A 13,078-nucleotide genomic window follows, 5' to 3' on the forward strand; every position below is an offset into this window, starting at 1 on the left:
ATTTTGGTATAAATTCTCTTGTATCAAAGTACCATGTTCAATAATGCACAAAATAATGGTTTTGACAAAGACACTGTAAAAATGAATGACAGTTCTCGTATTTGTTCAAGATTCTATTCAGATGCAGAAGCATACGATTCATGTGTGATTGAGTACAGCACCTGATAATTAGAAGGTTTCCAGTGTTTTCAGTCTCATTGAAGCAGAGGTAGATTTATGCATAGATCATAGTTATGTCCTTAGATACAACTTTTTAAAACTGATATTCAGTTAAGCACTTAAATGGGATTTGTCAGGTTCCTCCATTTTGTAAAGTAGCTTTTATGAAGTTAGGGCAAATAATATCCTTTGAGTGTTTAGCTTTTCTCACTGTTCAGGATCCCTGCTTTCCATCCTGGCCTCCCCTGGGACTTCACAAGCTGTATTTTTTTTTTTTGACAGCACAGTGTCTCTTGGCTAGAAGGGAATGCAGGCCATTCTGTGTTTTAATGCGAAGATTGGTCCTTTCTTCTTATGCCAGATCAGTCAACCTAATTCAGAAACTGGAAACATAAAGGAACACCGCATAAAGATTTCTATAATTCAGATATCTCAGAAGTGTGACACAAACCTTCCAGGTTCATGTCATCAACAAATCTGAATAGCAGGAAAATGATCCTCTGAAGATGCCAGCCACAGATGCAGGTGAAATGTCAGGAGAAAATACTACTAGAACACGGCCATACAGCCTGGAAACCACACAACAATCCAGCAGGAAAACTGTTTCCTGATCTCATACATAGTGGTCATTTTAAACACTGAGAATAATGGAAACCCCTTTCATGTATGCCTCAAAGTAGTATAAAATACATCCTCTAATGGTACTGGAGAAGTTTGCAAGTTAATAAAACGAATAACCAGTTGTCAGTTTTTGCTTCCTTTTCTTCTGCTATGACAAACCCCTCTGATGTGTTAATAAAATGCAATTCCATTAGCCCTGTTTGTGGCCAGGTATCCTGTCTGTTGGTATTAGCAAATAATGCTTAATTATCCTATTAACTTTTAAGGTTCATCTGAAGAGCTATCTCATTGAAAAGCGTATACATGTTTTTGCATACCTAAATAAGTTCTTGAATTTTGTGCAGTATTTTTGAAATGAATTGATCTGTGAGTGTTGTTTGCTATTTATGGTTGTTTATATTTGGGATGGGAGCACTTTGGGGATTCCAATATGTCCCACTAGAATTGTTTCAAGTTTTTATTTAGAACACATTTCTATACAGATTTCACCCAAGATCTTACAGTGTAATTGACTGTACTTTTGGAGTGCCATATACCCTAAATGCCCAAAAATTGCATTATAAGATGGTCATGTATTAAATACAAATAAAGAAACCTACTTTTTGGTGATGGTTGAAAATTATGGTTTGTATGAAGAAGGTAAAACCATTATAGGTTCTTGAATTTCAGCTAATATTGGATATACTGGGTTAGATACAAAGTTGAGTTGGGTCTGTGGAAATGTGTGTGTATTTTTGTTGATTCCCCCCTTCCTCTGAACACTCTTATGTCCCAATTAGGGCACCCTGACCAACAATCATTTAAGTACTACACTGGACTGTAACTGGAAGGAAGAGATTGGGAATAGTGTTGCAAGCTCTGGGTTAGGGAATTCCTGGAAACTTGGGCAGTGGTGCCTGGGAAGGGCAGAGTTTGGATAAGATGCTCAGCAGGGATGTGATTCATACAATCCACCCTTGGAAGCTGTAATTTCTTCTAAGGGAACTGCTCTCTACAGCCTGGATAGCAGCTATAATTCCAGGAGATCTCCAGGCCCCACCTGGAGGCTGGCAACGCTCGTTGGGGCAGTCTGTTCCATAAGCAGAACCCTGTTGTTAATCCTTTGGATGCCACCATTATTAAAACTTCAAAAATATATATATTACTTTGAAAATGTTGTATTAATTATTATTTTTCCCTTTTTATTTTGAGGTATTTTCACATTCTGATGATCTTCTGGTCATTTGTGGCAGGAGTTGTCACGTGTTATTGCTCATTTGGTCCGAATTACCTCTTCCCAAATATGTTGTTCATGCTAAAGCGTAAAAACAAGGTAACTTCTCACATTATTGATTTGCTGTATTCAGTTTAAGTGGTAAATTAATTCTCTGAATGTGTAGCTTATTAGCAATGGAGAGCTACTTTTACTTGAGGCTTCTACGTTGAGACTGTCCTAACATGTACGTGAAGGTTTTACTAGGAGCATTTAAACAGTTGAATTGAAAGCAGTTGAGTGATCAATTAAAGTATTTGGCGACGTTTTGTAGTAGCACTAGTAGTTATTAAATACCAAAGTATTTGTAGAAGCCACAGAGCATACAGTTCATTGAAATAAATGCATGTAAAGAGTTCATGCAACTTAAAAGAGCAACAGATTGTTTTTATAGCATTGTTGGTATTTTACAGTAACCTATATTTGAGACTATTGATACTCTTTGATTTTATCCTACACTGTGCAGAATGACTACAAACTAAAATCTCTCAAGACAAATCTGCTCCAGTTACAAGTCAAGGGGCATGTTTTCTGCTGCTTTGACTACTGATGTTGAAAGTGGTCTAAAAATTCAGTAAATAAAGATGCATTGCCTGACTTTTACACTGGCCATATTTAATGTTTTATCGTCTGCATTGATGACAGGAAGATATAAAAATTGTTATAATAATGTAATCATAGATTTTGTCACTGCTGTGGTAGTTTGATTGAATCATTGGTTCACGTATTGTTTTATTATAAATATTATACTCAAGCTTGCCTGGATCTATGTAAACCCATTTTGGTAGATTTAAAAAAAATTATTGAGCAGAACACTTAAAATTTTACTGGCTAGGGTTGACTGAAGAATCAATGTATGAGTAGCTAAATTTCTTCCCTCTGGCAGGAAAATATAGGCTGAGAATAAGTTGTGTATAATTCTCTTTGATAACCTCTAACCCTTTTCGTTGTCTAATAAACTAGGCTGAATGGTACATGTAATGATTTTAGATTGTTAATACAGTGGAACCTTGGTTTTCATTGGTAATCCATCCGAAAAGAATCAGTGAAAACTGAAACCGATGAAAACTGAGGCAAATTTTTCCATAGGAATCAATGTAAATACAATTAATCCGTTCTAGGCACTCCAAACACATACCAAAAACACATTTTTTGATGAATAAACGTAGTGTTTAATGCTGAAAACAGTACCAAACAATAACACTAGGACCAGCTTCAGAGCCAGTGGACCAATGTCACACCAGAAAGCTGTCCAAAGAGGTCTGTTTCTGACGCCTCTTTAAAATTTGTCTGAAATGGGGCAAGACATTGTCATTAAACAAGTTGCAGACACGACCTGCAACACCTTTGTACGGGTGATTTTTCTCCACAAACCTCTGTACCTTACTGCAAATTGACAAAAACTGAGGCAAATCAATGAAAACCGAGACAAATTTTTCACTGAAAAAATCGATGAAAACTGAAACCGATGAAAACAGAAGGCAATGAAAACCGAGGTTCCACTGTATTGTTTGTTCTACTTCTGCATGGCTTGTGGGCTTTAATAAAGGCTAACTTGTGTTTGGTAATTTAAATATATATGAGGACAGGGTTATAATTGTGTAAATGGGGGGTACACTGATTGATGGTGTAGAACTGTCCTCAGTTCTGATCTTGGAGCCCTGCTTGGGGGTAAACTGGCTCTGAGTGGAAGATTCTATACTCTTAACTATACGCCACATTTCTTACTCTCCAAAGTGCACCTCTGCACATGCCTTACACATGATTGGGAAAGACCCTAATTTAAAGGAAACCGCATTCTGCCATCATGTGTCATTTAAGCCTTCTGGACAGTTCATGTTACCTTTGTGTACTTGGAATTTTCCCCCTGACTTCATTGGAGAAATTTCAGCGGGAACGTCATGTGGGCAGATACCTAGAAGAGGTAGAAAGATTTTGTCTTCCAGTCAGTGTTGTTATTCTGTACTTGGTGCCCACCTATTTTCCATCATTTGTCCACTTTCTTTACTGCTTTAGAGGTTTTTCTTTTTGAGGATGCCGTAGTAATTATGGAAACAGTGGCCAGGCTCATGCCTATTGTGTGTCTTGTATTTTCAGAGTATGCATATTCATGTGCTAATGTGTAGTGGGTGGCATAATCTTTTACATAATCGGGAATGTTTGGCATTGCAATAGGTGCTACTTAAAGGAATGCGAGGCAGCCCTGGTGTACAGGAAGCATAGATGAAGGGAGATCTTTCCTCCTCCTCTCTTATCATAGTTAGGTATTGTTTCTGCTGCTTCTCTGTTTTGGAGAGATTGTTTATACTTGGTGGGAGATTTGCCTTAAACAGCAGAAGGAGATGGGAAGGGAACTAGGCAGGAGGAGAACAAGTCTTGAGAAGAAGCACCCAAAATAAAAAGTTTTAGAAATGCTGTCATGCACATTTGCTGAAGATACTAACTTTTGTAACTCATAAAACAAACTCTGTTCAGTTTCTCGACCTGTTAAGCATGTTAGTAACTGAATCACTTTCATTTCATACAATTCACAATTGTCTAATGAAGTACTGACTTCTGTGTAAAGATTTTGAAGCTCAAAATTCCTTTTCCCTCACCTCTTAGCAATTAGACCTGCAAGATCTATTTCTTCAAAGTCACGGGTGTGCTGTCTGTGGTAAAGTCAAATGCAGAAGGCATAGGTAAGTGAAATAGGCAACGTGTTTAATCATTTCATTTTTGTGCTAGATCAAAGCAGTGTATTTTATAATTGTATGTGTGTTCTTTACAGACCTGTCTTGCTGCTAGAAAGCTATCAGCCATGGCTGGACCTGAAAGTCCCTTCTAAAGTTGATGCATCCCTAGCAGAGGTAAATGCTGGGTGTATTACAGTCAAAATGAATATTGCTTGGCGTACTAGAAATGTTCATTTGGAGTTCTTGTAAGTGTTATCAAAATACAAGTATTCTCCGAAAGTACCAACATTCTGGTCAGTTGGTTAAATTCCTGTCCCTTTGGACCTTTTTTGGTCTCACAGTGTCCATTATTTTATATTCACTGTTTGACTGATAGAGAATCTCTTCAGTTTGTTGGCCACATTGGTAATACAAATGGCACCTGTTAAAAGTTCTAATGGCACTGCATGGAAAAATTCATAAGTACCATCACTGCTTCCCCACTTCCCCTCAAGCATTTCTGTGCAAGTGAATCTTTGCCAGTTATCTCTGCAGGCTGCAGTCCATGTTGCTTTAAAGTACTTGCCAAAGTGTACTTACAGAACAGAGGAAGTGCAAGTAAGGGACACATGGACAGAACAGCTTCTGTACCACTGGGATAAAAAGCTAATTTGTTCTGTTGCTATAGCTACTCATTGTTCAGGGTGACTACCTGGGCAGTTTGTCCTCTCCCAGATGCCAAGAATATAGAGCACTCGCTTAAGAATATGTGGGGTGTTGATGTGAGAGGACTCAATTATATCGTGTGATCTGGAGATCATAAAGAATGATTGTTTAACATTTATTTAATATGTTTATATACCCACTTTTTTCTTGGTCAACTGTGGAGTGAAAGCTGAGGGTTCATAAAACTTTCCTGAAGCTTTTGAGGGGATGAGAAGGGAAGCAAATGAATGTTCTCTGGTTTTGCTTCCCTCTGATCTTGGGTTATTTTAATAGTTTAAGCTGTTTCGATGTGTTTTTATTTGGATTTCATGTTTTTAATTGGTATTTTGATTGTTAAAATATTTAAATGTTTTCACGTTATGTAAAAGCGTACATGTTTTTATGTTTTTACATTTACGTTTTTATGTTTCGGTTTTCATCGATTTTTTAGTGAAAAATTTGTCTCGGTTTTCAACCCTGATTGGTTGGGAAGGTGTCATAAAATGTTTTAAATAAAATAAGTAATAAATGAATAAATGCTCCTCATTTTCAGCTCTTTCAGTAATGATGTTTTCATGTATTGTCCAATTCTTTTCACACAGGTGTTTGAGCTAGTGCTGGAGAATTTTGTTCATCCTTGGTACAGGTAAGGTTTTGCTATAAAATCTTTCTTTTCAAAAAAATTCTATGTGCTGGACTAAGGTAATAGCTGCATCTAATTTAAATCTGGTATCTCAGGAAGTGTCCAAGCCCATGAAAGATTATACCAGCAGTTCTCAACCTGAGGGTCGTGACCCCTTTGGGGGTTGAATGACCCTTTCACAGGGGTCGCCTAAGACTCTCTGCATTAGTGTTCTCCATCTGTAAAATGGATAAATGTTAGGGTTGGGGGTCACCCCAACATGAGGAACTGTATTAAAGGGTCACGGCATTAGGAAGGTTGAGAACCACTGTACTATACCAAGAATAAAACTTTGTTCATCTTAAAGGATCCAGTGGACTCAAGCATTTTTTTCTACCAGTGATGTAGAGAGGCATGTGTGGATTAACTGTCTGCCCCCTCCCTCAAGCCAGGATTCTGAATCAGAATTTACTCCTTTTGAAATGCTGTTATCTCCAGAACATTTGTTACTTGTACTTCTTGAACATATTTATATATTTGCATTGTTTCCTGATTGCTGATGGCAGGATCGGCTTTGAACTGTTGTAGTACAACTCATTCCTGCTTGTGTTATGATTGAACTGATAAGATTTCTTCTTTTCATGGAAAAAATGTGTAGTTAAGAGTAAAAGCCCTGTACTGATCCGAGTGTATTTTTAATAATCCCTGGACCTGAGAGTTTCCTCAGTTTTGCATTTTGAAATTGTGTCCAAACAAACCAGTAGGGGGAGCCTGATGTCGCTCTGTGCCTTTTTAAGCTTGGAGATATGTGAGTTTTCTCTTGGAAATAGTTAATTTCAAGGGACAAAGGGCTGAACTGTTGACCTCATTGTTTATAATTAGGTTACAAAAATAGGTGCTCTCAGTACTTGAAAATGAAAAACTAACTTTCGTAATGTGGTGATCAGAATCTTGAAAATGGTGTTGCATTGTTTTAGATGGGGGGATGTCTAACATTCCATGCATTTCACAGAATGGTCACTGGTTGTTGAAAGGGTGTTAAGTTTTGTACATAACCCTTTATTTAGTGCATTACTTTTCATTTCGCATAAAACCTTAAAAGCGATCATTTGAGCTTGTCTGTTCCTTTTGTCTGTTCCTGTCACTCTACCATTTGATCATTCTAAGAGCCATGCTGTTGTTGGGGAATGTTTTGAATGATTAGTAATACCCATTAATATTTTGTTTTGACATTTTGAAGGGACATAACAGATGATGAAGCGTTTGTGGATGAATTGAGAGTAACACTACGATTTTTTGCATCGGTATTACTTCGCAGAATTTACAAGGTGATGGTAGTTACCATGGTTGGATTGTAGTGAACTTTTAATGGAGTGAACTTTTGGCAAATTATATTAATGTTGCTTGAAAGGGCTGTGACCTTGTTCACGCAGCTAGTTTACATCTGTTTTAGACGAGTTGAGTGGTTATGGGATATTCCACTGTTTGACCTTCTCCTTCACATCCCTGGGATTTGATAATTTAGAGACGATGATAGCACTCATGAAGCTATAGTAAACAGAGGTATCTAGGGTGAAACAACAAACTAAATTAAGTGTGTATAGAAGTACCTCAAAACAATGCCTTTGTTGCTATAACAATGGCTTTTTTCCACATGGTGCTGTATACCAGGAGACAGTGTGTAAACTGACCTTCATGTTAGTTGTTAAAAGTCTCTTGCATTGGCTTCATAATTAGATTACTTGTTTCCATCCAGCAAGCATCTTTAGTTGCTTCAGCATTCTCTGACAAGGGTATTTCAGTATATTTGTAGCGCGTTTCTATGTTTAATTAGTTAAGTTGTATAAGAACATACCATTTGTAGTCCTCCATGAAGGGGAAGTAGAAGATTTTTTTTCCTGTGCTTATTCTTCAGGTGGATATTCCGTCTGTTATAACAAATAAAATGCTGAAAGCAGCTTTGAAGCATATAGAAGTAATAGCAAAAGCTAGACAGAAAGGTAATGTATGGAACTCTTTTGTATATTACATTTTTACTGCGTTAAAATGATGAAACCAGTCATGTTCCCTATGTACCATGGAAACATGCATGTTGAGTTCTGTTATATTCATGCAAACATGAAGAGTGCATCAAGTTGTTGTTTTGGTGGAACACAGAACCCAAGCAGTGTTGTGCTTATTCCCAAGTAAGCAGGTACGGAGTTTGGCCTTTAGGCCTGGATCCTAACTCTGCATTAATGTTTGTCTGTTGTGTTGAATGGTATTTTTTATATCAGAACTTCAGTGTTGCTTTGATGTCCGCCTCGTATAAGAAAAGACGAAACTGCATATGACATTAATTATGAATCCTCAGTGACTTGAAATGTTAAGAACTACCACCTATAGGTACCATGCTGCAAGTGTTTCAAGGAAACACTTCCAAAACCAAAAATGTCACAATCTGTAGGAATGGAGCCTGCCTATTTTAATATTTGTTCCTTACAGCAGAAACATACTCTGAACAATAGGTTGGATCCTATCGCTCCATTCTCTTAGCAAAGGAACCTTCCATCTGCAGTTGATTTTTTTTACACTGGAGGAAGGCTCTGCTGCTAAGCAATGGGCAGAGAATTATAAGGTCCAACCCTATATAAATCTAGGACTCTGTTAACTAAGGCTATTTTTTTATTCATTTTTCCAGTTGATACATGATTCATATTTCACAGAATAAGCAAAACTCTACTGGAAATCTTGCTGAATTTCTTTTTACTTCCAGTGAAAAATGCTGAATATTTATCACAAGCTGCCTTAGAAGAGTATGGACCAGAGCTTCATGTGGCCTTAAGAAGCAGACGAGATGAACTTCTTTATTTAAGGAAACTCACTGAACTTCTTTTTTCCCACATTCTACCTCTAAGAGCAACGGACTGCAGGTATAACATAGTGATGACATTTGAACAAATAGGGTACAGTGTTTTTGAATAGCATAGGAGCAGGATAAAATGGACAAAACTAAAACTGCGCTCTCAGCAAAACTAACATGACTGTTTCAAAAGATCTAACTTGCAAAAGATCTGTGAAACTAGTTGACTGAAATGCGGTCATCAGCCCTTGCAACATTAATCAAGAGCCTGGTAGTGTAATAGAGAGCCCTGCATTGGCTCCTGGAACTTTCCACGCAATATAGAAATGGCCATCTACATGCACCCAGAATGTTCACTCTGATCTTTTCATGGAGACCGTATGATCTGTATCTTAAACATGCTCAATTTAATCCAGAGTTCCCTTGATGCTCTGACATGCCCATGAACTCCCACATCATCCCTTTGCATTTATTTAAGCCGTGGGCAATTTTGGATGCTAATTTCATTGCACATAGGGCACTGAGGTAAGGAAATAGTCCTTCTGTATGCAGGGATTACATGCATATATTTCTGCTTCTTACAACTCCTTGTTTTGTTACATGGATTTTTATTCAATCCATGGAATTTCGTTCTGTTTGTGCCAGTGTAACTTCTGTGTAAGGTGCTAAGGATCTCACATTAAATTATGCAAAAGCAGTGAGCCATGTATTGGGATTGAAGGATATAGCTTCCCATCCCCCTTCCAGAGCTTCCTTTATTGTTTATTTTAATTGCTTTCCATAGTTGCTCTGATGCACACTGCTTTTTATATAAAACAAACACGCTAGTCAAAGACCAGAGCATGGTTAATACTGGAATCATAGTGTTTTGAAGTGAAAAAATTGGGGGATTGGGTCATAGGAATCAAGCAGACAGAAAGCCACACAGCCCCAGAATGATACAGTGCAGAAGAGCAAATGGGCATCTTCACCATGCCCTTGCTCTTGCACCAATGAAAGTACTGCTGGCAGAATATGGGTGATTCTCATATTCCCTCCTTACTGGTTTGCATGGCTTTTTGTCAGTTTTTCTGAGGCCTTGGGAGTTGCTGAGGAAAAGGAGAGGAGAAGAAGAATCAGCAACTGCAAATACAGCATGGCACTCACACAGCATAAGATCCACCCCAAAGTCCCCTGTTTCTATCTCGCTACTTGTCTGGATCTCATCTAAAACTTGCATGCACAAAAAAGTGATGTTTCAGTTTTCCCCTTCCTGCAATCCAAAATGTCTCCTGAAATGTTTCTTTTGATGGACCTGAGACCCCCCCCCCCCCCCCCGAGAAGCATGAAGAGGGAGTTGGAGGGGAGAACTGGTGAAATCTGATAGGATCCAAACCATTGATTTGCTTTGTAAATAACCGAACCAGGAACATTATGTCTATCCTGTAGCATTTTATGCATAATGTCATTCTAGCGTTCTGTTTTTCAAATACTACCGTGTTTCCCCGAATATAAGACAGTGTCTTATATTAATTTTTGCTCGCAAAGATGCGCTATGTCTTATTTTCAGGAGATGTCTTATTTTTCTGTGTTCTGTTCATCGGGCATGCTTCCAAACAAAAACTTTGTCTTACTTTCAGGGGATGCCTTATATTTTGCACTTCAGCAAAACCTCTACTATGTCTTATTTTTCGGGGATGTCTTATATTAGGGGAAACAGGGTAGCAGAGCAGATGGTAAGGATCAGCTATACATTTCAGATGCCCAAAATTGGCTTTAAATTGCAGTAAAGACCTAATAAGAGATAGGCCGCTTGTGAGGGAATGTGTTCCTGCTATTTTGTTAATTGTACCGTAAGAGCTTTTGTTAACTATTTTGGATTGAATACTAAATTATGGAAGCTCTTGGTTTCAGGGAGAGAGAAAACAGAAGTATGTGAAATCTCTTGTTCTCCTTTCAGATCACTCTCCTTACTTGTAAGAGAAATATTGTCTGGTTCCGTGTTCCTTCCCTCCATGGACTTTTTAGCTGATCCAGTGAGTACTCAACTGTATAAATTCTGTTCTTGGTTTTTTTTTTGCAGAGACTCTGTGCTTTAAAAAAAAACTCTTCAATTTCAAGTTCGAGCTGGGCATTTATAAGGTTTTGTTGTGATTCCAGCAGTCACTGACATGTGAGGATGTAATTTTACAAAAACCCTTTTTCTCTTGTCCCACTTTATATTTTATTATGTCTTGTTTTAATGTTCGTTTGGTTGTATTCTGGCTAAACAGGTTGTTTTAATTGTTAGCTGCTCATTTTGTTTACTTTGCTCTGTCGGATGAGAATAATACTTTGAAAGCAAGCATGAAAGGTGATCCTCCGCACCCCCCTTACCCCAGTGTGCAGACTGCTTTGGGTGATTGTTTTTCTCCCAGGAGGACTTTATGACCAGAAGTAGTTCCTAGTGGGGAAAAAGGTTTTAAAAACCAGCGATTATGGTAGAATCTGGAGATTCCCCTGACTTTCTTGGGGCAGCTTTGTTTAAAGAACCAGGTGGGGCAAGATGTGCTGAAATCTTCATGCATGTAAGGATTCATCTTGTTCTGAATTCATTGTTTTCCTTCTCTTAGGATACTGTGAATCACTTGCTGCTTATTTTCATAGATGATAGTCCAGTAAGTAGTGACAAAAAAGCAAAATAAAATTGTGCTTATAATGGTTTTAAGATGTGTCTTACATGGATTATCTCCCCCCCCCCCAATTCTCTTGCAGCCTGAAAAAGCAACAGAACCTGCATCTCCGATGGTTCCTTTTCTGCAGAAGTTTTCAGAGCCCCGAAATAAGAAACCCTCTGTAAGCATAAAAAGAATATGGATTTAAAAACAATATTTTAACATTATATACAGACCGGTTGTTCAAATGGCAGAGCTTTTGGGCGGTGAGGTGGGGTAGGGAGATGACTTGGTGCAGGTGAAAAATTCTGCTCTTAGCAGACAGAATGGATGTGTAGACATTAATGCTGTGGATGTAAACGTGCACATTTGGGGAGGGGAGTGTTATTCCAGATGTTAGGAAATAAGTTGTATTTTTATCTTATTAGGCCTTGAAGCTGGATCTGAAAGAAATTAGAGAACAACAAGATCTTTTTTTCCTCTTTATGAATTTTCTGAAGCAGGAAGCAGCAGTGCATGTGTTGCAGTTTTGCCTGGATGTAGGTAAGGGTCTGCAGAGCCAGTGTGGTGCAGCGGGTAAGGTGTTGGACTAGGACCTGGGGAACCCAGGTTCAGATTATCACTTGTGCCGTGGAAGTTTGCTGGGTGACCTTGGGTTTCTCAGCCCTGACCCTGGCTAGGATTTGAACGGGAGCCCTCCAGGGAATAGCAAGAGCGTGACACAGACAGGCAATGGCAAACTACCTCTGAACATGTCTTGCTTTGAAGACCCCACAAGGGGTCGCCGTAAGTCAGCCGTGACTTAGATCCTACTACTGTTCTTAGATTCTGACTTAGATTCTACTACTGTTAGATTCTACTAGATTCATCTACTGTTTTGTTTGTATTGTAAATAACACTAAACAGTTAATTTGGGGATTAGTAATAATAATTACTGTACATATGTGCTGTGTACACCAGAAGGAGTGGTTAAATTCCTGGCAGAATAGTTGTCAGTTGGTGAGAGTGGAGAAAGTGGGGTGGGCAGGGATAGAGAGTAGAGAAATGCGGTGGAGGATGCTGTAATTCTATTTCTCATTTAAAATAATTTGGTTGATAATTTCCTTAACTTTAGAATATTTATCACTAATCTTAAGATTGCTTGAAGATAATCTTCTGCTTGAAGGTTTGTTTGTTTTTGCTGCAGTGTATTAAACCCCAGTCGCATTGGATTAGAGGAGAGAAAGTTTGAGACAGTCATGCAATCATTTATTTAGCTAAATATATAGTCTTTGGCAAGATAATGCATTTTTGCCTTTTCTTCTGCCAACAGAGGAATTTAATAACAAAATTTTGCAACCAGAATTACCAGATAGTGAGAAGATGACCCTGCACGAAGAAGTTCAGAAAATCTACAAAACATATTGCTTGGATGAAAGTATTGACAAAATTCAATTTGATCCTTTCATTGTGGAGGAGATAAAAAGTAGTAAGTACTAAAACTAAGCAGACAACTTAAGTGATGCTGAACAGACAAAGGAATTTGAGAGTAAAGTTGAGTCAGGAGAAGTAATCATTGTGGCAGCTGGCACATGTATTGCTGCCTTTTTA

General features: G+C 38.2%; 1 protein-coding gene across 4 annotated transcripts in view; it reads left to right on the plus strand.

Moving 5' to 3' along the window:
* The window catches only part of SNX14 (sorting nexin 14), a 40,286-nt gene that overhangs the window by 1,755 nt on the left and 25,453 nt on the right, over nucleotides 1-13,078 (plus strand). For all 4 annotated transcript variants that reach the window (XM_048495008.1, XM_048495017.1, XM_048495025.1 and 1 more), the window contains exons 2-13: nucleotides 1,972-2,092; nucleotides 4,637-4,713; nucleotides 4,803-4,881; nucleotides 5,994-6,037; nucleotides 7,254-7,341; nucleotides 7,929-8,013; nucleotides 8,769-8,925; nucleotides 10,795-10,870; nucleotides 11,447-11,491; nucleotides 11,589-11,669; nucleotides 11,917-12,031; nucleotides 12,801-12,956. In XM_048495008.1, the coding sequence (XP_048350965.1) occupies nucleotides 1,972-2,092; nucleotides 4,637-4,713; nucleotides 4,803-4,881; nucleotides 5,994-6,037; nucleotides 7,254-7,341; nucleotides 7,929-8,013; nucleotides 8,769-8,925; nucleotides 10,795-10,870; nucleotides 11,447-11,491; nucleotides 11,589-11,669; nucleotides 11,917-12,031; nucleotides 12,801-12,956 (1,124 nt within the window). The remainder of the gene's footprint in view (nucleotides 1-1,971; nucleotides 2,093-4,636; nucleotides 4,714-4,802; nucleotides 4,882-5,993; nucleotides 6,038-7,253; nucleotides 7,342-7,928; nucleotides 8,014-8,768; nucleotides 8,926-10,794; nucleotides 10,871-11,446; nucleotides 11,492-11,588; nucleotides 11,670-11,916; nucleotides 12,032-12,800; nucleotides 12,957-13,078) is intronic.

The sequence above is a fragment of the Sphaerodactylus townsendi genome, linkage group LG01 (assembly GCF_021028975.2).
Source record: "Sphaerodactylus townsendi isolate TG3544 linkage group LG01, MPM_Stown_v2.3, whole genome shotgun sequence".
NCBI lineage: Eukaryota > Metazoa > Chordata > Lepidosauria > Squamata > Sphaerodactylidae > Sphaerodactylus > Sphaerodactylus townsendi.